The sequence below is a fragment of the Leucopleurus acutus genome, assembly GCF_964270905.1.
Source record: "Leucopleurus acutus genome assembly, chromosome: 3".
NCBI classification, from domain to species: domain Eukaryota; kingdom Metazoa; phylum Chordata; class Mammalia; order Artiodactyla; family Delphinidae; genus Leucopleurus; species Leucopleurus acutus.
This window is the reverse complement of record NC_139145.1, coordinates 1,535,636-1,552,830: the sequence shown is the minus strand read 5'-3', so window position 1 is coordinate 1,552,830 and position 17,195 is coordinate 1,535,636. Positions and strand designations below refer to the sequence as shown.

The window sequence follows — 17,195 nt, the reverse complement described above, 5'->3', positions numbered from 1 at the left end:
ACTCTGGGAAGCAGCACCCCGTGTGGGGCCCAGAAGGCCACCGGGCAAGAGGAAGAAATACCCCTGGATTGTGGGTGTGGGGTGCCTTTTTTTTTCTATTGTGGTAAAATACACATAACAAGTTCACCATCTGAACCATCTTTTTTTTTGCGGTACGCGGGCCTCTCACTGTTGTGGCCTCTCCCGTTGCAGAGCACAGGCTCCGGAAGTGCAGGCTCAGCGGCCATGGCTCACGGGCCCAGCCGCTCCGCGGCATGTGGGATCCTCCCGGACCGGGGCACGAACCCGCGTCCCCTGCATCGGCAGGCGGACTCTCAACCACTGCGCCACCAGGGAAGCCCCATCTGAACCATCTTTAAGCGCACAGCTCAGTGACATTGAGTACATTCACACTGTCGGGCAACCATCCCCACCATCCATATCTAGAACTTTCTCATCTTCCCAAACTGAAACTCTGTCCCCATGAAACCCTGACTCCCCACCCCTGCCCCAGCCCCTGGCCCCCACCATCTACTTCCTGTCTCTGTGAATGTGACTCCTCTGGGGACCCCCTGTGAGTGGAATCAGAGGGTATTTGTCCTTCTGTGTCTGGTTCTCTCACCGAGCATCACGTCCTTGAGGTTAATCCATGATGTAGCAGGTGTCCTTCCTTTCTAAGGTTGCGTAATATTCCAGCGTGTGGATGGACCACATCGTGTTTATCCATCATCTGTCAAATGGACATTTGGGGTGTTTGCACCTTTTCGGCTGGTGTGACTCAAGCTGTTCTGAACACGGGTGTGCAAATATCTCTTCAAGACCCTGCTGGACTTCTCTGGTGGTCCAGTGGTTAAGACTCCATGCTCCTACTGCAGGGGGCATGGGTTCGATTCCTGGTTGAGGAACTAAGATCACACAGGCTGCAGTATGGACAAAAAAAAAAGACCCTGCTTTCGGTTCTTTTGGGGATGCACCCAGGAGTGGAATTGCTGGGTCATATGGTGATTCTATGTTTAACATTTTGAGGCCCCCCCAGACTTTTACACAGCAGCTGCACCATTTTATATCCTTCGGAGCAGCCGTGCACAAGGGTTCCAATTTCTCCACATCCTTGCCAACACTTGTCATTTTCCATCTTTTTGATAATAGCCACCTTACTGGGTGTGAGGTGGCGTCTCACTGTGACGAGCCCCTCGTGCTTTAAGCCAGTGAGCTGGGGGCTTTTGTTCCTGCAGCAGACCCCAGTACCCAGCCTTCCTGACTAACAGAAACACAACAGAAAAAAATCTCACCATGTGGAAACTCTCCAACCCCACAAGTGACCATTAACATGCACATTAAGGCAAAAAGAGTTCCAAAACTTTTTTTTTATGATAATACTTCCTTTTGGTGAGGCCATGGCAAAACAGGCCTTCACCTCTGCTGCCTGTGGGAAAGTAAATGCTTGTAACATTTCTAGAAGCTCTTAGGTAATAGCTATTTCTTTGACCTAGAGATTTCACTTCTAGGAATTGATCCTAAGAAAGTTATCTAGAATGCCACAAATATGTATACACCAAGAGAGTCAACACAGCCTTTGTGTAATGACCACAAAAGCAGAAACTCCAAAGTACACAGCAAGGACCTACTGTACAGCATAGGGAACTCTACTCAGTACCTTGTAATTACCAATAATGGAAAAGAATCTGAAAAAGAATATAAATACATATGTATAACTGAATCACTTCACTATACACTTGAAACTAACACAACATTATAAATTAACTATACTTCAAAAAATATATACATGAACAACATAAAAAGTAGCCCAGAGTTTGAGATAAGCCTGCTCCTTTCTCCCGTCACCCCCTCTAGTCCTTGGTCATGGTGTTTTTACGGGGCTGTCAAAACGCCAGGAGCATGTTAGAGTGTCCTGTACTTTATCACTCGGCAACAGACGTGTGTGCGGATTTGTGGCCAAATCCGACCATTTGAGGCTGTTGTCCTTTGGCCCGGTTCTCACTGTAGGAAAAGTGGTCGTTTTTTGTTTACTTCCCTCTTCTGGCTGCCTCCGGCCTCTTGACTTTCTGTTTGGAGAATAAGGTTAGGAGAGAGGGCCAGGCTTGAAAAGGATGCTGAAGGCGGTGAAAGGACTTTAGCCCCTTTTATGTTTACTTTTTAGCAGTTGATGACGAAAATTTTCAAACGGACAGAAAGGTCGAGGGAAATCTACAGTGAAGGCCCACATTGCCGCCGCCTAGATTCTGCAAGTCATCTTTTGCTGTGTTCGCTTTGTCCTGTCTTTGTTTACCCACCTTACTTTTAAAATTTCATTTCAAAGTCTACTGCAGGCATCAAACCCCTTTAGCAGGCGCACCGTTTACTGGGGATCCATAAATGTTTGTGTCTTTAATAGGGACTTTCCTGGCACTCCAGTGGTTAGGGTTCCACGCTTCCACTGCAGGGGGCGTGGGTTCAGTCTCTGGTGGGGAACTAAGACCCCACAAGCTGCGTGGCCAAAAAAAAAAAAAAATCATTTGACAAATGTTTGTGTCTTTAATGTGTCTTTAATGTTTGGATGAAATTCACTCGAGGGAAATGTACACGTCCCAACTGCACTGTAAGGTGGGTTTTGTCAAATGTGCCGAATGTCACCAATGGCCCATGAAGATGCTGAATATTGCCCTCACTCCGTGTATGAGCTCCCTGGGGCGGCTGTAACAAATCATCATCAGTGTAGTGACCTAAAACAACACGGATTTATCCACTCACAGTCCTGGAGGTTGGAAGTCCAACTCGGGCCTCATGGGGCTAAATCCAGGCGTGGGCCGGGCTGGTCCTTCCGGAGCCTCCAGGGCAGCAGCGGTTCCCGCCTTTTCCAGCTTCTAGAGGCGTTGCATCCCTGGCTTCCGGCCCCTCCTGCATCCTCACAGCCAGCAGTGCAGCATCTCCAGTCTCTCTCTCAGCCTCTGACCCTCTCGCCTCCCCGTTATAGGGACCTTGTGATGATGCTGGGCCCTCCCAGGGAATCCAGGGTCACCCCCATCTCAGGGGCCTTAACTTAACCCCATCTGCAAAGTCCCTTTGCCAGGTGAGGTGGCACATTCACAGTTCCCAGGACTAGGATGGGGAGGTGTTTGGGGGCTGTTACTCAGCCGACTACACTCCATGAATCTTTCTAAAAATCAGAGTGAGATCCGTGGCATCCTCCCGCCTCGCCATACTGATTTTAGCAGGACACCAGGCATGGGCCCTCCATCCTTGATGTGCCTGTCCCATGTCTTCTGTTATCCCTTCCCAGCAGCTCAGCTCTCACCTCCTCCAGGAAGCCCTCCCTGATGTCCCCCTCTCCCTCCCTGCAGTCTGGGGCCCTCGCCTCTCACAGATTCCCTGCTCCCAGTGAGGCACCACCCCTCTGTCTGATTGCTTTCTTTTTTGGCTTTTTATTTTTTATTTATATATTTATTTTTTATTGAAGTATAGCTGATTTACAATGTAGTGTCAATTTCTGCTGTACAGCAAAGCAATTTAGTTACACATATATACATTCTTTTTCATATTCTTTTCCATTATGGTTTATCACAGGATATTGAATATAGTTCCCTGTGCTATACAGTAGGACCTTGTTGTTCATCCATTCTCTATATAATAGTTTACATCTGCTAATCCCAAACTCCCAATCCTTCCCTACCACATCACCCCTGTCGCCTCATCTGATTTCTCTCTCCGTCCCCAGCAAGCCCAGCCAGGGTGGCTGCCTTGGGCACCCATGCCCACCCTGAGCCTTCCCCACTGTGTTCTGCTCAGTGTGTAGGTTCCCCGTTCCCAGCACGTGCAGGTGCCCCCAGATCAGCGGGAGAAAGTAGGAGAAGGTGACACTGAGGGGGGAGACTGGATGATGTCTGGGGACTTCTGTGGTTGTTACACTGGGAGGGGGCTCCCGGCATCGAGGGGGTGGGGGCCAGGGAGGCTGTTCCACACCCCACGGCACCCGGCATGGCCCCGAATGTGGAGAGTGGGCATTCATTTCTGCCTCGAGAACCCAACCCTAGGACTTCCCTGGCAGTCCAGTGGTTAAGACTCTGCGCTTCCAAAGCAGGCGGCACAGGTTAGATCCTGCACGCCACGTGGCATGGCAAAAAAAAAAAAAAAAAAACACAAAAAAACCCCCACAAAAACAACCAACCCTGACTGCAGGCTCACAACTGAGATCTGACAGCGAGCAAGGTTTCTGGTGCCGGATGAAACCTGGAAGGAGAGTTTGGTCTTGTTCAGAGTTTACAATCTTAGTGGCAGGTGCTTTGGTGCCCCCAACATGCACACACAGGGATAGAGCAGAGGAACACGGTCCCCATCGTGTGTCATCCTGTACCAGGTCACTCTCACCTCCCCAACAGCAGGCAGAGGGAGCTGTCCCTAGAACCGGAGCCCACCCTCCCCACGAGGAAGACGTGACACTGCTCCCCATATCCCCGCCCAGAGCTGGGGGCCCTCCAACACCTAGAGACCCCACGGTGACTTTTCCAGACACGTCTCACCCCGACCTCATGGGCACCAATTTTCTTCTCCACCCATTTTTTTCCCCCAGCTGCTGCAGTTTGGTTTTTTTACCAAGAGGTTACATACTTTTCCCCTTTCCACCCACAGTGATTCCAAATTAAAGTGTGCTTTGGCCAGCAAGGGCGCACGGCCTGCTGATGAAGAAGGAACCTCCCACCCCAAGTCCTGGGTCTGGAGTTTCCTGCTGGCTCTCGTGGACTGCAGAGACCTGGACGTGGCCTAAATGTCATCCCCCAGAGACTGGCCTGGCATGCGAGGCATTCTTGGAGACATCTCCCTGGACCAGGGTCTGCTTGGCTGCTTGAGTCCACTGTGCTGACAGTCACCTGGGAGCCCTGTCACTCCCTGGCCTCAGTCATGGGGGGTAAACATGGCTCGACCCAGTGACCAGTGGCCAGCCATGGGCTGTTCCAGATCCTGGACTCTTAGCCCAGAATTGCCCGTCTGTGTAACACACCGGAGAGTTACTGTGAGGCAAAGACCCAGATTTCAAACCCATAGGCTCTTCCAGCCTCAAGAAAACAGAGCCTAAATAATGGTACACCGGGGACTTCCCTGGTGGTCCCGTGGTTAAGACTCCGTGCTTCCACTGCAGGGGGTGCAGTTTCCATCCCTGGTTGGGGAACTAAGACCCCACATGCCATGCGGTGTGGCCAAAAAGTTAAAAAAAAAAAAGCATACTAGCCCCACAAATAGTGAGGACACTTAAGTGGCACCCTAAGTGGGTCGGTGGGAGTGAGCCCTGGCAGTAAAAGAAACATTGAAAACAATTAGAAAGTTAACCACAAATTCATCTGCTTTTGGTTTTCACCATGAGCGGCAATTCTAAGCAATGTCATTCATTAACTATTCTTTCTCTGGGAAATTTCTTTGGTTGGCCTAACATTTGCAATTATTACAGTCTCTGTTGAGTTTTAATAATGTACATACGGAAGCTGTAAATTAGATGTTTGTATTACTTATAAATGCTGTATACGTAAAGAATAAATTCTGCATTCCACATGGAAGGGTATTTGGAGACACACAGGGATTTCGCCACATGCTTTGGAGAGTAAATTTCTATCAGTTTTGTAATAATTCAAGGTCCTTTTGCAGAAAGTTTGTGCCTCTAACCCCAATGGACACAGTAGCTTGGAAATAAAAATGAGATAAAAAGGACAGGCAAGGATTGTAAAGACAAAGAAACAAGTAGGAGTTACTTCATTCCATGTAACTCTTCGGAGACTCTGTGCTTAAAACGTAAAAACATGAAACAAAGTGGGACCTGCGTGAACAATATTTTGCTTGGGGCAAATTTTAGTTCACACGTGAAATATCTTTGTGAGTTTATCTCCAAGGAAAAGCATTTTTGCTTAAGTCCAAATGTGATGCGAAATATTTTACTGAATTTGAATAATATCTTTGACATCGAAAGTAAACTGCAAATTGTTTTAACACGTGAAAGACCGAATCCAGAAAAACCATTATTAGGATCGATCATTATGAGGTTATTACTGAAAATAGTTGTGTTCTATGGGGCGGTGTGGGAGCTTGGACCCTTCTCTCCAAATACCCGGGACCTTTGTCGCCCAGAGCCGCCCAGGATAGGGAGTCCTTTAGAGGGAGGGGACCTTGGGGAGGGCGACAGGGATCACCGCGGAGACGTAGCCACCGCGAGTCCCCCAAAAGCGGGCACAGCAACACGCCTCGGCCCCCAGGCCCGGCTGCGGGAGGGGCGGGGCGGAGCGGGGCGAGGCGCGGCGCGGCCCGCGGCGCGCGTTCCCGACGCCACGCCGGCCCCGCCCCCTCCCGCGCGCCCGCAGAGCTACGACGGGGAGCCGGAGGGGGCGGGACCCGACGCGTCCTGCTCAGTCCGAGGCGCGGCCCCACCCCATGTCCCTCGCCGTCTGCCAATCAGACGCCGAGAGGGGCGGGCGCGCCTCGGCTTCCTGATGGCCCCACTCCCTCGTGCGGCCGCGTTCCCGCGGCGTGGGGGGGCGTGGCCTGGGCGCTGTGCGTATAAAGGCGGGCGGAGGCGGAGGCGCCATTTTGCGAACGGCGAGCAGCGGCGGGGGCGCGGAGAGGCGCAGCGGAGGTTTTCCTGGTTTCGGACCCCAGCGGCCGGATGGTGAAATCCTCCCTGCAGCGGATCCTGAACAGCCACTGCTTCGCCAGAGAGAAGGAGGGGGATAAACCCAGCGCCACCGTCCACGCCACCCGCACCATGCCGCTCCTTAGCCTGCACAGCCGCGGAGGCCGCAGCAGCGAGAGGTGAGCGCCCCGCCCCCGCCCGAAGCTTCCAGAAGCGCCGCCGCGCAGGCCCGCAGGGGCCTGGCCGCGGGGCGCCACGGAAGTCCCGGGAGCGCGAGGTCCGCCCCTTTGTCGAGGCAACAGTCGCGCCGGGGGCGGGTTCTCGGCGGGGTGGGGGCGGGGCGGGTGGGGGCAAAGGGGGTCTCTTGATTGGATTGAGGGGTCCGCAGGCTACTTGGTCGGATTGGGGGAGGGACACGAGGATTTCCGGTTGGATTGGGGGTCGCCAGGGAACCTGGTTGGGTTTGGGGGCACAGGAGTCCACAGTCCGGTCTGGGGGTGCGAGGTTCCGGGGTCGGGTTTGGGGGGCGGTCGGGCCGGCGGGTCGCGGGAATCTGCGCTTTGCGGGCGCGGAGGTTGTGAGCGCTCAGCGGAGCGGCCCTTCCCCCTATCCCGCACCCCGACGTGGCCCCGGGACGCGGCCGCCCTCGCGGTCACTTTTCAGCCCCGAGGATGCGCGGAGCCGGGCCGCGCCACGTAGACGGCGCCCGGGGCCCTTCTCGGCGTGGCTGCCGGCCCGCCTCTCCCCCATAGGACGGCTGGGTCGAGGGTGGCCGGGGCCGGGGGTCTAGGTGAGCCGCGCTCGCCACGGATCGTGAGGTCTTAGACCACGGCCCCGGGGGTGCTCTCGCGCGGGCCCTGAGCCAAGATGCCGCCGCCCGCGGGTCGGGCGCCCCGGATAGGAGCCGAGCAAAATGGAGGCGACCGCGGGGCCTGTTGACACTGCGCAGCAAATGGCTGCTGGCGCTGCCGGCTGCGCGATTGTGAAAACCTCCCCCGGGGCCGAGGGCCGCTCTGCCGAGATGACGCAAGCGGAGGCCTCGGGGTGCGCGCGGGAGGGCGTCTGCGCGGGCCCGTCTCCTCTGCGCCTGCGGGGACACTGAACGCGTCCCGCGCCTCCCGGCGGGTGCCGACAACCAAAGAGCCGCAGCAGGGGCTGCTTCAGTGGAAGGACGGTTTTGCTGGACTCCTAAGAAAAAGCTGTTAGAGGTTCAGGTCTGCTGGAGACTGCAAAGTGGAAAAGGGGAAGCTGAAGCGCTGGACTTAGAAGTGGGAAGTAGAACTTGGCGCAGGGCTGGATAGGGCGACACTTAGTGCTGGGCAGAAGAGGCACTCGGGACCGGTTGGACCTTTAATCGGCGTCACCACCCGAGGAGGTGGATTTGAGTGGCCTCTTGTTCCTGTGGCTGCTGACCCGACGGAGGCAGATGTTGATTCTGCACCCGGTGTAAACATTGCGCTTGAGAGAGGGAGGCGCGTCGCAGGGACCTGGGCTCTGGTAGGCCTTGGTCTTCTGCTGGCCTTGCTGGGCTCGGGGCCCTGTCAGCGGAGGCGGGGCGTCTCCCCCAGTGCTGCTCACCAGCGCCTTTTCTCCAGTTCCAGGGCGTCCATCAACTGCTGTAGTAACCTGGGCCCAGGGCCTCGGTGGTGCTCCTGATGTCCCTCACCCACCCCTGAAGATCCCAGGTGGGCGAGGGAATAGTCAGAGGGATCACAGTCTTTCAGCTAATTTATTTTACTCTGTAAGTATTCTTCTTTCTCGGACTTCTGGGTACCTGAGGTGGCGGAGGGGGAGAGTAGCCAGACCCACGAAATGTTTTATGCACCTGTCGTGTGCCAGGAACTCTCCACATGGTTTTCCTGAATCCAAGATGGAAGGAACAAAGGTGCAGACTGCAGAGCAGGCTTTGCCTGAGCCTGTAGTAGCTGTTGGCCCCTCATGTTTGCGCCTCAGCTTGGGGTCCTGCTCTGGCCTTGGGCGGAACCACCGTTCCTCAGAGGCCCGGGAGGCCCCGCACCCCAACAGCGCTGCAGGGTCATATGGGTGCTTTTCTGGGTTTTCCAAACTGTCAGAGTAGCAAGGGGGAAGATCCCCAGGCTGTGAAGGCTGGCGTCCAAGGTTGGGTTTGGTCTTCTTCCACAGGATAATCGGCTGAATGTAACAGAGGAACTAACGTCTAATAACAAGACGAGAATTTTTAACGTCCAGTCCAGGCTCACGGATGCCAAACACATTAACTGGAGAGCGGTGCTGAGCAACAGCTGCCTCTACGTTGAGATCCCAGGCGGCGCTCTGCCCGAGGGGAGCAAGGACAGGTGAGGGCGGGCCTGTGTGTGCCTGGGGGGCAGAGCAAGGCAAACTATGTTTGCACCTCAAAGTTGGACTCCAGAGGAGGGAAGCCTGAGTCAGGAGCCAGGCAGTGGTTATTGTTTCCGGAGTGAGGGTTCCCCTTTTAAGCAGTGGATCAGCAGTATCACCCAGGGGACTCCAGGGGCCATCTATGGTTGTCACATTGTGGGTATTGCTCCTGGTGTCACGTGGGTGGGACCAGGGACACCCCACAGTGCCCAGGACAGTCCCCCAGAATGACCTGGCTCCAATGTCAGCAGTGGCAAGGCTGACCCTGGATTAGACCTGGGAGAGGCTGGTGCTCCCAGTATGCAGATGAGGCCACAGACAGAAGTGGGAGAGCTGGGCTAGGGCCCCTGTGGGGCGGCAGGGGCGCGCGGGCCCTGACGCTGGAACCTCAGCTTCGCAGTTCTCCTCGAGTTTGCTGAGGAGCAGCTCCGCGCTGACCACGTCTTCGTTTGCCTCCATAAGAACCGCGATGACCGAGGTGGGTGATCTCCACGCGGGGGAGAGGAAATGGGAGAGGCTGCCCACTGCCCTGGAGGCCAGGCCTAGGGTGGGGTCCATGCCGTCCGGGGGCCGCACCACACCCTGTGAGCAGCCCCCTTGCCCTAGACTCGGGCCTTCTGTCTCAGGCGGTCCCTGGGCCGGCAGGGCTCTGGGCCCTGCAGGTGGACGGGGTGGTTCTGACCTGATGGCGTCTCCTCCGCAGCCGCCTTGCTCCGTACCTTCAGCTTTCTGGGCTTTGAGATTGTGAGACCGGGGCATCCCCTTGTCCCCAAGAGACCCGACGCTTGCTTCATGGCCTACACGTTTGAGAGGGAGTCCTCTGGTGAGGAGGAGTAGCGTGATGCCCCTGAGGCCCCTGGGGCTCGATTGCAGACCGCTCCGTGTGCACTTGCTGCCGTGCTTCGGGCGGGTGGTGTGATCAACTGCGCGCTGACCTGCGTCAGCCTGCTCACCTGCTGGGTTTGTCCGCATGTCGTAATTGTGCAAATAAATGCTCACTCCAAATTAGCCGTGTATTTCTTGAAGTTTAATATTGTGTTTGTGATACTGAAGTATTTGCTTTAATTCTAAATAAAAATTTATATTTTACTTTTTTATTGCTGGTTTAAGATGATTCAGGTTATCCTTGTACCTTGAGGAGGAGTTTCTTATTTGAAGTCTTTTGGAAACAGTCTTAGGTCTCTTAACTTGGAAAGATAGGTATTAATCTACCCTTCTATTGCTCTCAAAAATCCAAATAAAACGATTGCCCTTCCAAGACCTGTGTTGGCTCAGTGGTGTTGACAGGGGCGCTGTCCGAAATGGAGGGCAGGTGGAGGGGTGGCCAGGGGCCAAGGGGAGAGGGGCCTAAGGGTTGCCCGGGGTTCAGGGAGCTGTGCGAGCGTCCTGAGCTGAGTGACCCCCGTACACACACTTCTTTCTACAGAGGGGTGGGGAAGCCAAGGGCCCGGTCTCACCTCTGGCCACAGCCAGCCTTGGCCTCCTGGGGGCAGCCCGGCCCTGGGGCTCCACCCCGGCTGCTCCATACCTCGCCTTCCCGCCACCTCCTGCCCCACCCCACACCTTGGGTCACTAGCCTTCCCCAGTGCCATTCCCTGCGGTGGCTGAGGCCTGAGGCTGGCTGGAGTGGCCTGGTTCCAGTCTGAGCTGTTTATTGGGTCCTGGGAAGTGGCGTGGCGGGGCAGGGGCTGCCCGGGACTTTTCCAGCTTGGGGGTGGGGTGGTGTTTAGCCGTGGGCACCCCGCCCTTCAGCCTTTGTACAGTGTCGTGCTGGGGCAGGAGCGCTGCTGGTGGGTGTCCTGGCCGGGGCGGAGGTGGGGAGGTCTGAGAGCCAGAAGGCAAAGACACTGCAGTGGCGGGGGGACTGGGGTGAGGTGGGGGGTGGAAGGCGGAAGAGCTGCGAGGTTGCAGCGCCACCTGCTGGCTGCATCTGCGAGCGTGGCCCGGCGATTGACAAACAGGCGGCCAAGCGGGTATCTTTTACTGAGGAGGATGGAGTTTAGGGGATTCAAGTATATTTGGGGGTTGGGTGGGCTATTCAGCTACCTGAGTGATAACGGAGTTGGCTTTCAAAGGTTTGGGGAGACAGCTGGACACACTCCAGTCCACGTCAGCAGGGCAAGGGCCGAGAAAGGGGTTTGGAGTCGGGGTGTTGGAGGAGGTACAGGAGTCTGAAGCAGAGGTAGAGGGGAGAGTGTCTGCAGTGGAGGGAACAATGGGCAAGGCCTGGAGGCCAGAAAGCACCTCCGCAGATGGCGATGTGGCAGGAGGGGCTGGCCAGAGAGCATGTAGAGCCTTTAGAAAAGCCCGATTGTACTGTGAAGGTACTAGGGAGCCATGGGAGAGGTCTGAGCAGGAGAGGGCCCTGGTCATACCTGGGGGTCAGAAAGTTCCCCCCAGGATCGCCATGGTAGGGTTGGGGTGAGTGAAGGGGCATGACTGGAGACCCCAGGCTATGGCAGTGGGACCCCTCAGGGCTCCTATGTCCATTTTTCAGAGGTATAAACCGAGACCTCATTCTCTCCCTCAGGTCCCCTGATGTGTATCACTTTGTTTATTCCATCAATTAAACGCCTAGCGTGTGTTCAGCCTGGCCCCTGCCCTCAGGGAACTCACAGCCTGATAGGTGAGGTGAACAGGTGACAGGTAAAGAGATGAATAAATACTTCCAGGTGGTGACAAGTGCTTGGAGAAGGCAGGGCGCGGAGCTAGAGAGGGCCCAGGAGGGGCAACTTTATTTGCTTAGAAAAGGTGAGTGAGATTTGGACAGTCTGGCAGAGGGAACAGGCCATGCAAAGACTTGGTGGCTGGACGGAATTTAGTGCCACAGAGGAACAACAAGGAGGCCACGGTGGGTGGAGGGAGTAGGGGGTGCAGGGCATGGGCATGTTTGGGCAGGTGAGCCCAGACCCCACTGGGGTGGGCTGGCTGTCTCAGGTTCCAGGGAGCCTCCCTCCTCCTGGAGGCCCCAAGCAGTTCTTGACAAGGTCGTTCACAGCACAAGGGGGTGTTCCAGGGCCAGGAATGCCTCTGATGCCACCATTCGGAGGAGTGTCCACACTGTCATGGAGACAGTGGCCATCAGACCCCAGCATTAGAAGGGCATCCTGGCTTCTGCTGGAAGGCGGTGGGAGCGGTTCTACCCACTGGGAGAGACATTAGCTGTCGGGGATTCCACACCTGGAAGAGGGGTGGGCATCTCTGGCATCAGAAAGCCTCAGCAGGCACTGGCCATTAGCCCCCAGCCCTGGAAGGGGGGCACCTGAATTCTTAGGGGGCCTTGGGCCCAAGTTCTCAGCTGCATCCTCTGCTGGCCTCCTGGTTCCTTCTGGAAGGGGGCTTCCACCCTATCACCAGCCCCAGCCCTGGGAAGGGGGACCTGCCTCCTAGAGAGGCCCTGGAACAGGTGCATTGCTCACGGGAAGGATCAGTTACACAGCAGCTCCAGGGCGAGGTACAAGGAGTCCTCGGTGGCCTTGGCCAGGTATTCACAGCACAGCCAGTCTTCCAGGCTGGGCACCTCCCCACCAACGGCCCGCTCGGCTAGGTGCAGGACCAGCAGCGCGCGGCGCATCCGCAGCCAGGACCCCAGCGGGGCTCCGCGGCCGCGCAGCTCGGCCCCGGGCGCCCAGAGCAGCACCGCGCCGCGAGTCCCGGCCTCCGAGGGCTGCGCGCGGGCCAGCTGGGCCGCCAGGTGCTGCAGGCCCACGGCCAAGGACGTGGCCAAGGTTGCGCCCGGGCCAAGCAGCTCTCGGAGTGGGCTGCCCAGCTGCCGCGCGTGGGCGGCCGGGGGGCCGCGGGGGGCCGCGGCCGAAGTCCGCCAGCAGCAGGCGCTGGGGCCTGGCGGCTAAGCAGCCCCGCAGTGCCGCCAGCATCAGGTTCTTGGGCCGCAGCTCGGCCAGGGCCACAGCCCGCGCCTCCCTCCGGGCGCTCCAGGGCTGCAGGAGCAGCAGGGGCACGGCCTTGCGAACTCCTCGGGCGGCTGCGCGCCTGTCTCCACAGGCCACTGGACCACCGTGAGCTCCGGCATCTCCGCCGCCAGCGCCACGGGGCTGCTCCAGGGCGTCTCGGGAAGTGCGCCCTCGGGCGCCAGACCACACAGCTCCTGGTAGTTGAAATGCGGGGCCAGCGAGGCCTGCGGCCCTAGCCCACACGGGTGGGGCTCGTCAGCTCCTGGCTTGGGCACCTGCGGGACAGAGGGACGCTTCAGAGCTCCCCACCACCAAACCAGCACAGCTCGCCCAGTGCCTCTACCTGTTCTAAAGACTTCCCACCCAACCCAGCCTGCCCACCATCGCTGTATCCCTCCAGAAGCGGGGGGTTCGTGTTAATTCGGATGTTGGTCACCAGTATGATGTTAAGGAAAGCTACACCAGGGAGGATAGCGTTTAGGGGATCGGACTTTCCACTCTGCCAGAGGGGCGGATGCTTGCCACTTGGTAGCAAGGGAGATGACAGCTAAGGTGCCAGAGCTGGGCTGTCCACTAGAAATGCAACTCGGGCCATGGTGTCATTCAAATTTTCCAGTAGCCACATTTTAAAAAGTGAAAAGGAGCAGGTGAAAGTAATTTTCTTTCTTCTTAAAAAAAAAATTTACTAGTTTGTTTTATTTTTTAGATTCCAATACAATTGAAAACTTACAGGATTTGTCTTTGTCTTATTTCACTAAGCATAATACCCTCCAAGTCCATCCATGTTGCTGCAAATGGCATTATTTTCTTCTTTTTTATGGCTGAGTAGTAGTCCATTGTAGATATATTTCACATCTTCTATTGAGGGACGCTTAGGTTGCTTCCATGTCTTGGCTATTGTAAATAATGCTGCTATGAACACTGGGGCGCATATATATTTTCTAATTAGCGTTTTCAGTTTTTTCTGGATATATACCCAAGAGTGGAATTGCTGGATCACATGGTAGTTCTGTTTTTAGTTTTCTGAGGAACTTCTAGACTGTTTTCCACAGTGGACGCACCATTTTACATTCCCAACAACAGTGTACAGGGTTCCTTTTCTCCACACCTTCGACAGCATTTGTTATTTGTGGTCTTTTTGATGACGGCCATTCTGACAGGTGTGAGGTGATACCTCATTGTAGTTTTGATTTGCATTTCTCTGATTAACGATGTTGAGCATCTTTTCATGTGCCTGTTGGCCATCTGTATGTCTTCTTTGGAAAAATGTCTCTTCAGGTGTTCTGCCCAGTTTTTAAAAAATAAATTTATTTTTATTTTATTTTTGTCTGTGTTGGGCCTTTGTTGCTGCGCGCGGGCTTTCTCTAGTTGCGGCGAGCGGGGGCTACTCTTTGTTGCAGTGCGCGGGCTTCTCATTGCGGTGGCTTCTCGTTGCAGAGCACGGGCTCTAGGGGCACGGACTTCAGTAGTTACAGCATGCGGGCTCAGTAGTTGTGGCGCACGGGCTTAGTTGCTCTGCAGCATGTGGGATCTTCACGGACCAGGGCTCGAACCCGTTTCCCCTGCATTGGCAGGCGGATTCTTAACTGCTGCGCCACCAGGGAAGTCCCCTGCCCAGTTTTTAATTAGGCTTTTTTTTTTTGATACTGAGTTTTATGACCTTGAAAGTAACTTTCATAATCTATTTTATGTAATCCAATTTATCCAAAATATTATCATTCAACAGGTCACCAAATGAAAAAAGTATTAGTGAGATGTTTTACATTATTGTTATTATTATTGATACTGAGTCTTGGAGACCTGGTGTGTATTTGGTACTCAGAGTATATCTCAATTGGCACCAGCCCCACTTCAAGTGCTCAGAAGTCACCCATGGCCAGCAGCTGCAGTACTGAACAGCAAAGCTCTTTCTAGAAAGTAGGGGAGTATCAGCCCTGGGGATTACATTTGAATCACCTTGGGGCAGGGGTTAAAAAGGACAGGTGCTGAGGTGGGGCTCTGGGAGTGTGATATTTAAAAATAAACTCCCCAGGGGTCTCTGAGATGGATGGAACCAGGACGGAGCTGTCAACTAAAGAACTCACAGCCAGCAGCAACTTACTCCCTCCATGCTCCGGTCTGTAAAATGGGTCCATGATGACACATTCTGCCGAATGGGTGAGGTTCCTCCAAAATGGTGATGTGTCTGACGCTTGGTAGTCTGGTTTATTTGATGGGAATCTTTTTTTTCTTTTTCTTGGTGGTGCATAAAACAGAAGCATCTTATAACGAAACGTGGTGATGCTTGCATGAGGATTAGCTGAATGAAAGTGTCTAAAAGTCCTTAGAACAGCACAAGACATGAAGGAACAGTGCTCAGTATATTTTGTTGAAGATGGTGATGGAAAGTGGGAGCTATCAGCCGGCTGTGGGTTTCTCGCGCCAGAATTCACGAGTGAATGAGTTAAAATGCAGACTACTGGGCCCCTGAGAGTCGTGGGGGAGATTTTAACAAGACTCCCAGGTGATTTGAATGTAGGTCGCCCCACACCTGAGAAACGCGGTTCCAAGGGCTGACGGTGTTAGTTCGTATGTTAGTTGCAAAATAAGCAATTGGGCCTCAGTCTAAAGAGCCCTGGGTTACGCCTTGGTCGGGACACTGGGGAAACCTCCGAGGAGGCGGGGCGAAGGCGGGGCGAAGGCGGGGCTCACCTTGGCAGCCAGGAGGTGCCACGCCTCCTTGTCCCTCCACACCAGGCCGTGGTAGAGGGCGTCCCGGTTCTCCACGCAGGGCGAGCTGTCCAGGAGGCGGAAGCGGTGGCCGGGGCGGCAGGGGCCCGGGAGGCCCCCCCAGGGGCCGGGCGTGCAGCCGGGGCGTACACGGCGCGGAGGCCCTCCAGCTGCCGGGCCTCCAGCGCGGCGGAGAGAGGGGCCCAGCTCCGTGTCCAGCGAGCAGAAGGGCAGCTCTGCAGGGCGACAGGCTGGCCCCGCCCTGTCGTCGCCTGCCTGGCTCTCGTGCACACTGCGGGATCCCGGAAGGGGCTTCTGAGGCTGCCCTGCTCGAGTGGGGCTGGGGCTGGGGGACTTGTGGGTGGGCAGCGACTGGGCCCTGGTCAGGGTCTTCTTGGGCAGGGGCTGCGGGTCAGTAGCGGGGCGCTCAGATGTCCGTGAGCAGCAGGCCTTGGAGGGCAGCGGGCGGGCACGGGGAGGGAGTGGGGGAAGGGCGTGAGGACACGCAGAGTGGGGTCCTGTGCGCATGGCTCCACCCTCAGCCATAATTCCTTCATCTCTAGAATGGAAACAGTGGGGAGCTCCCTGGTGGTCTAGTAGTTAGGACTTGGAGCTTTCACTGCCGTGGCCCCGGTTCAATGCCTGGTCAGGAAACTGAGATTCCACAAGCCACGCAGCACGGCCGAAAAAAAAAAAGGAAAAAATACCAACTCTAACTACCCTATGCCCTGTGGGGTAAGGATGCCATCTCCAATTTACAGATGAGGAAACAAAGGTTCAGAGGAGTGACAAGTCAGTGGCAGAGAAACATCTGGCTCAGCACAGGTGACCCCCACTTCCCTGTGTGGCTCTGGGCAGATGACTGAGCCTCTCTGAACTCCAGTTTCCTCATTTTTAGAAGCTGGTTATCCAGCTGCTTTTTTTTTTTTTTTTTCAGCTGCTTTTTTTTTTAAACAAAGAGTTTTATTAAAGGTAGTTAAAAAGCTGCTATAGGACTTCCCTGGTGGTCCAGACTCCGCGCTTCCAATGCAGGGAGCACAGGTTTGATCCCTGGTGGGGGAACTAAGATCCCACATGCCGAGCAGCACGGCAAAAATGAAAAAAAAAAACCAACAAAAAATCCCTGCTGTAATCTAGTTAAACCATCATGGGGCAGAGCGTTCCTTGCATGGTAATGAAACACTCAACCTTTCTGCTCTGGCTGCCTCACCGACCACCTGTCCCACCCCCATCCGGGGCCCCTCCCAGGCTCTCACCAAGGTTGCTGTACATGGGCTGGGTCAGCCAGGTCTGGGCGTTGGCCGCGGGGGGTCTCGGTGGGTGGCTCTGGGCTACTCATGCTGCTGGGGGAAGGTCAGAGTGCAGGGTATGTGTGGGAGGGGCCCAGCACCTGCTGTGTGGCCCTGGGAGGGTTGCTTGACTTCTCTGGGCAAATGTTGCCCATCAACCTTTCAGGGCGGCGAGAAGGACCCTGTACTTTTGTGACACGGACAGAATGTCCAGCTGTGAGGACGAGACCTCAAGGGGGTGGGGGAAGAAGCTGGGGGCCGGTGACAATACCCAGGGAACCCATGCTTAGGCCTTGTCCCCAGAGCTCAGCCCCCTCAAGCGGTGTGGTTGCCAGCAGC

General features: G+C 55.5%; 2 protein-coding genes across 2 annotated transcripts; one reads left to right on the top strand and one right to left on the bottom strand.

The window, feature by feature from the left end:
• The first annotated feature begins 6,559 nt into the window (after window positions 1-6,559).
• OAZ1 (ornithine decarboxylase antizyme 1) lies at window positions 6,560-10,205 on the top strand. Its single transcript, XM_082835857.1, is given in 6 exon segments — window positions 6,560-6,768; window positions 8,185-8,242; window positions 8,244-8,330; window positions 8,732-8,904; window positions 9,340-9,425; window positions 9,651-10,205. Coding segments are annotated over 6 exon segments (684 nt in total). The 5' UTR covers window positions 6,560-6,622; the 3' UTR covers window positions 9,785-10,205.
• A 2,169-nt stretch (window positions 10,206-12,374) lies between these two features.
• On the bottom strand, window positions 12,375-16,906 carry PEAK3 (PEAK family member 3; the record flags this gene model as incomplete). Its single annotated transcript, XM_082835346.1, is given in 9 exon segments — window positions 12,375-12,731; window positions 12,733-12,911; window positions 12,914-13,133; window positions 15,550-15,687; window positions 15,689-15,709; window positions 15,711-15,759; window positions 15,761-16,126; window positions 16,778-16,875; window positions 16,877-16,906. Coding segments are annotated over 9 exon segments (1,458 nt in total).
• Window positions 16,907-17,195: the final 289 nt, after the last annotated feature.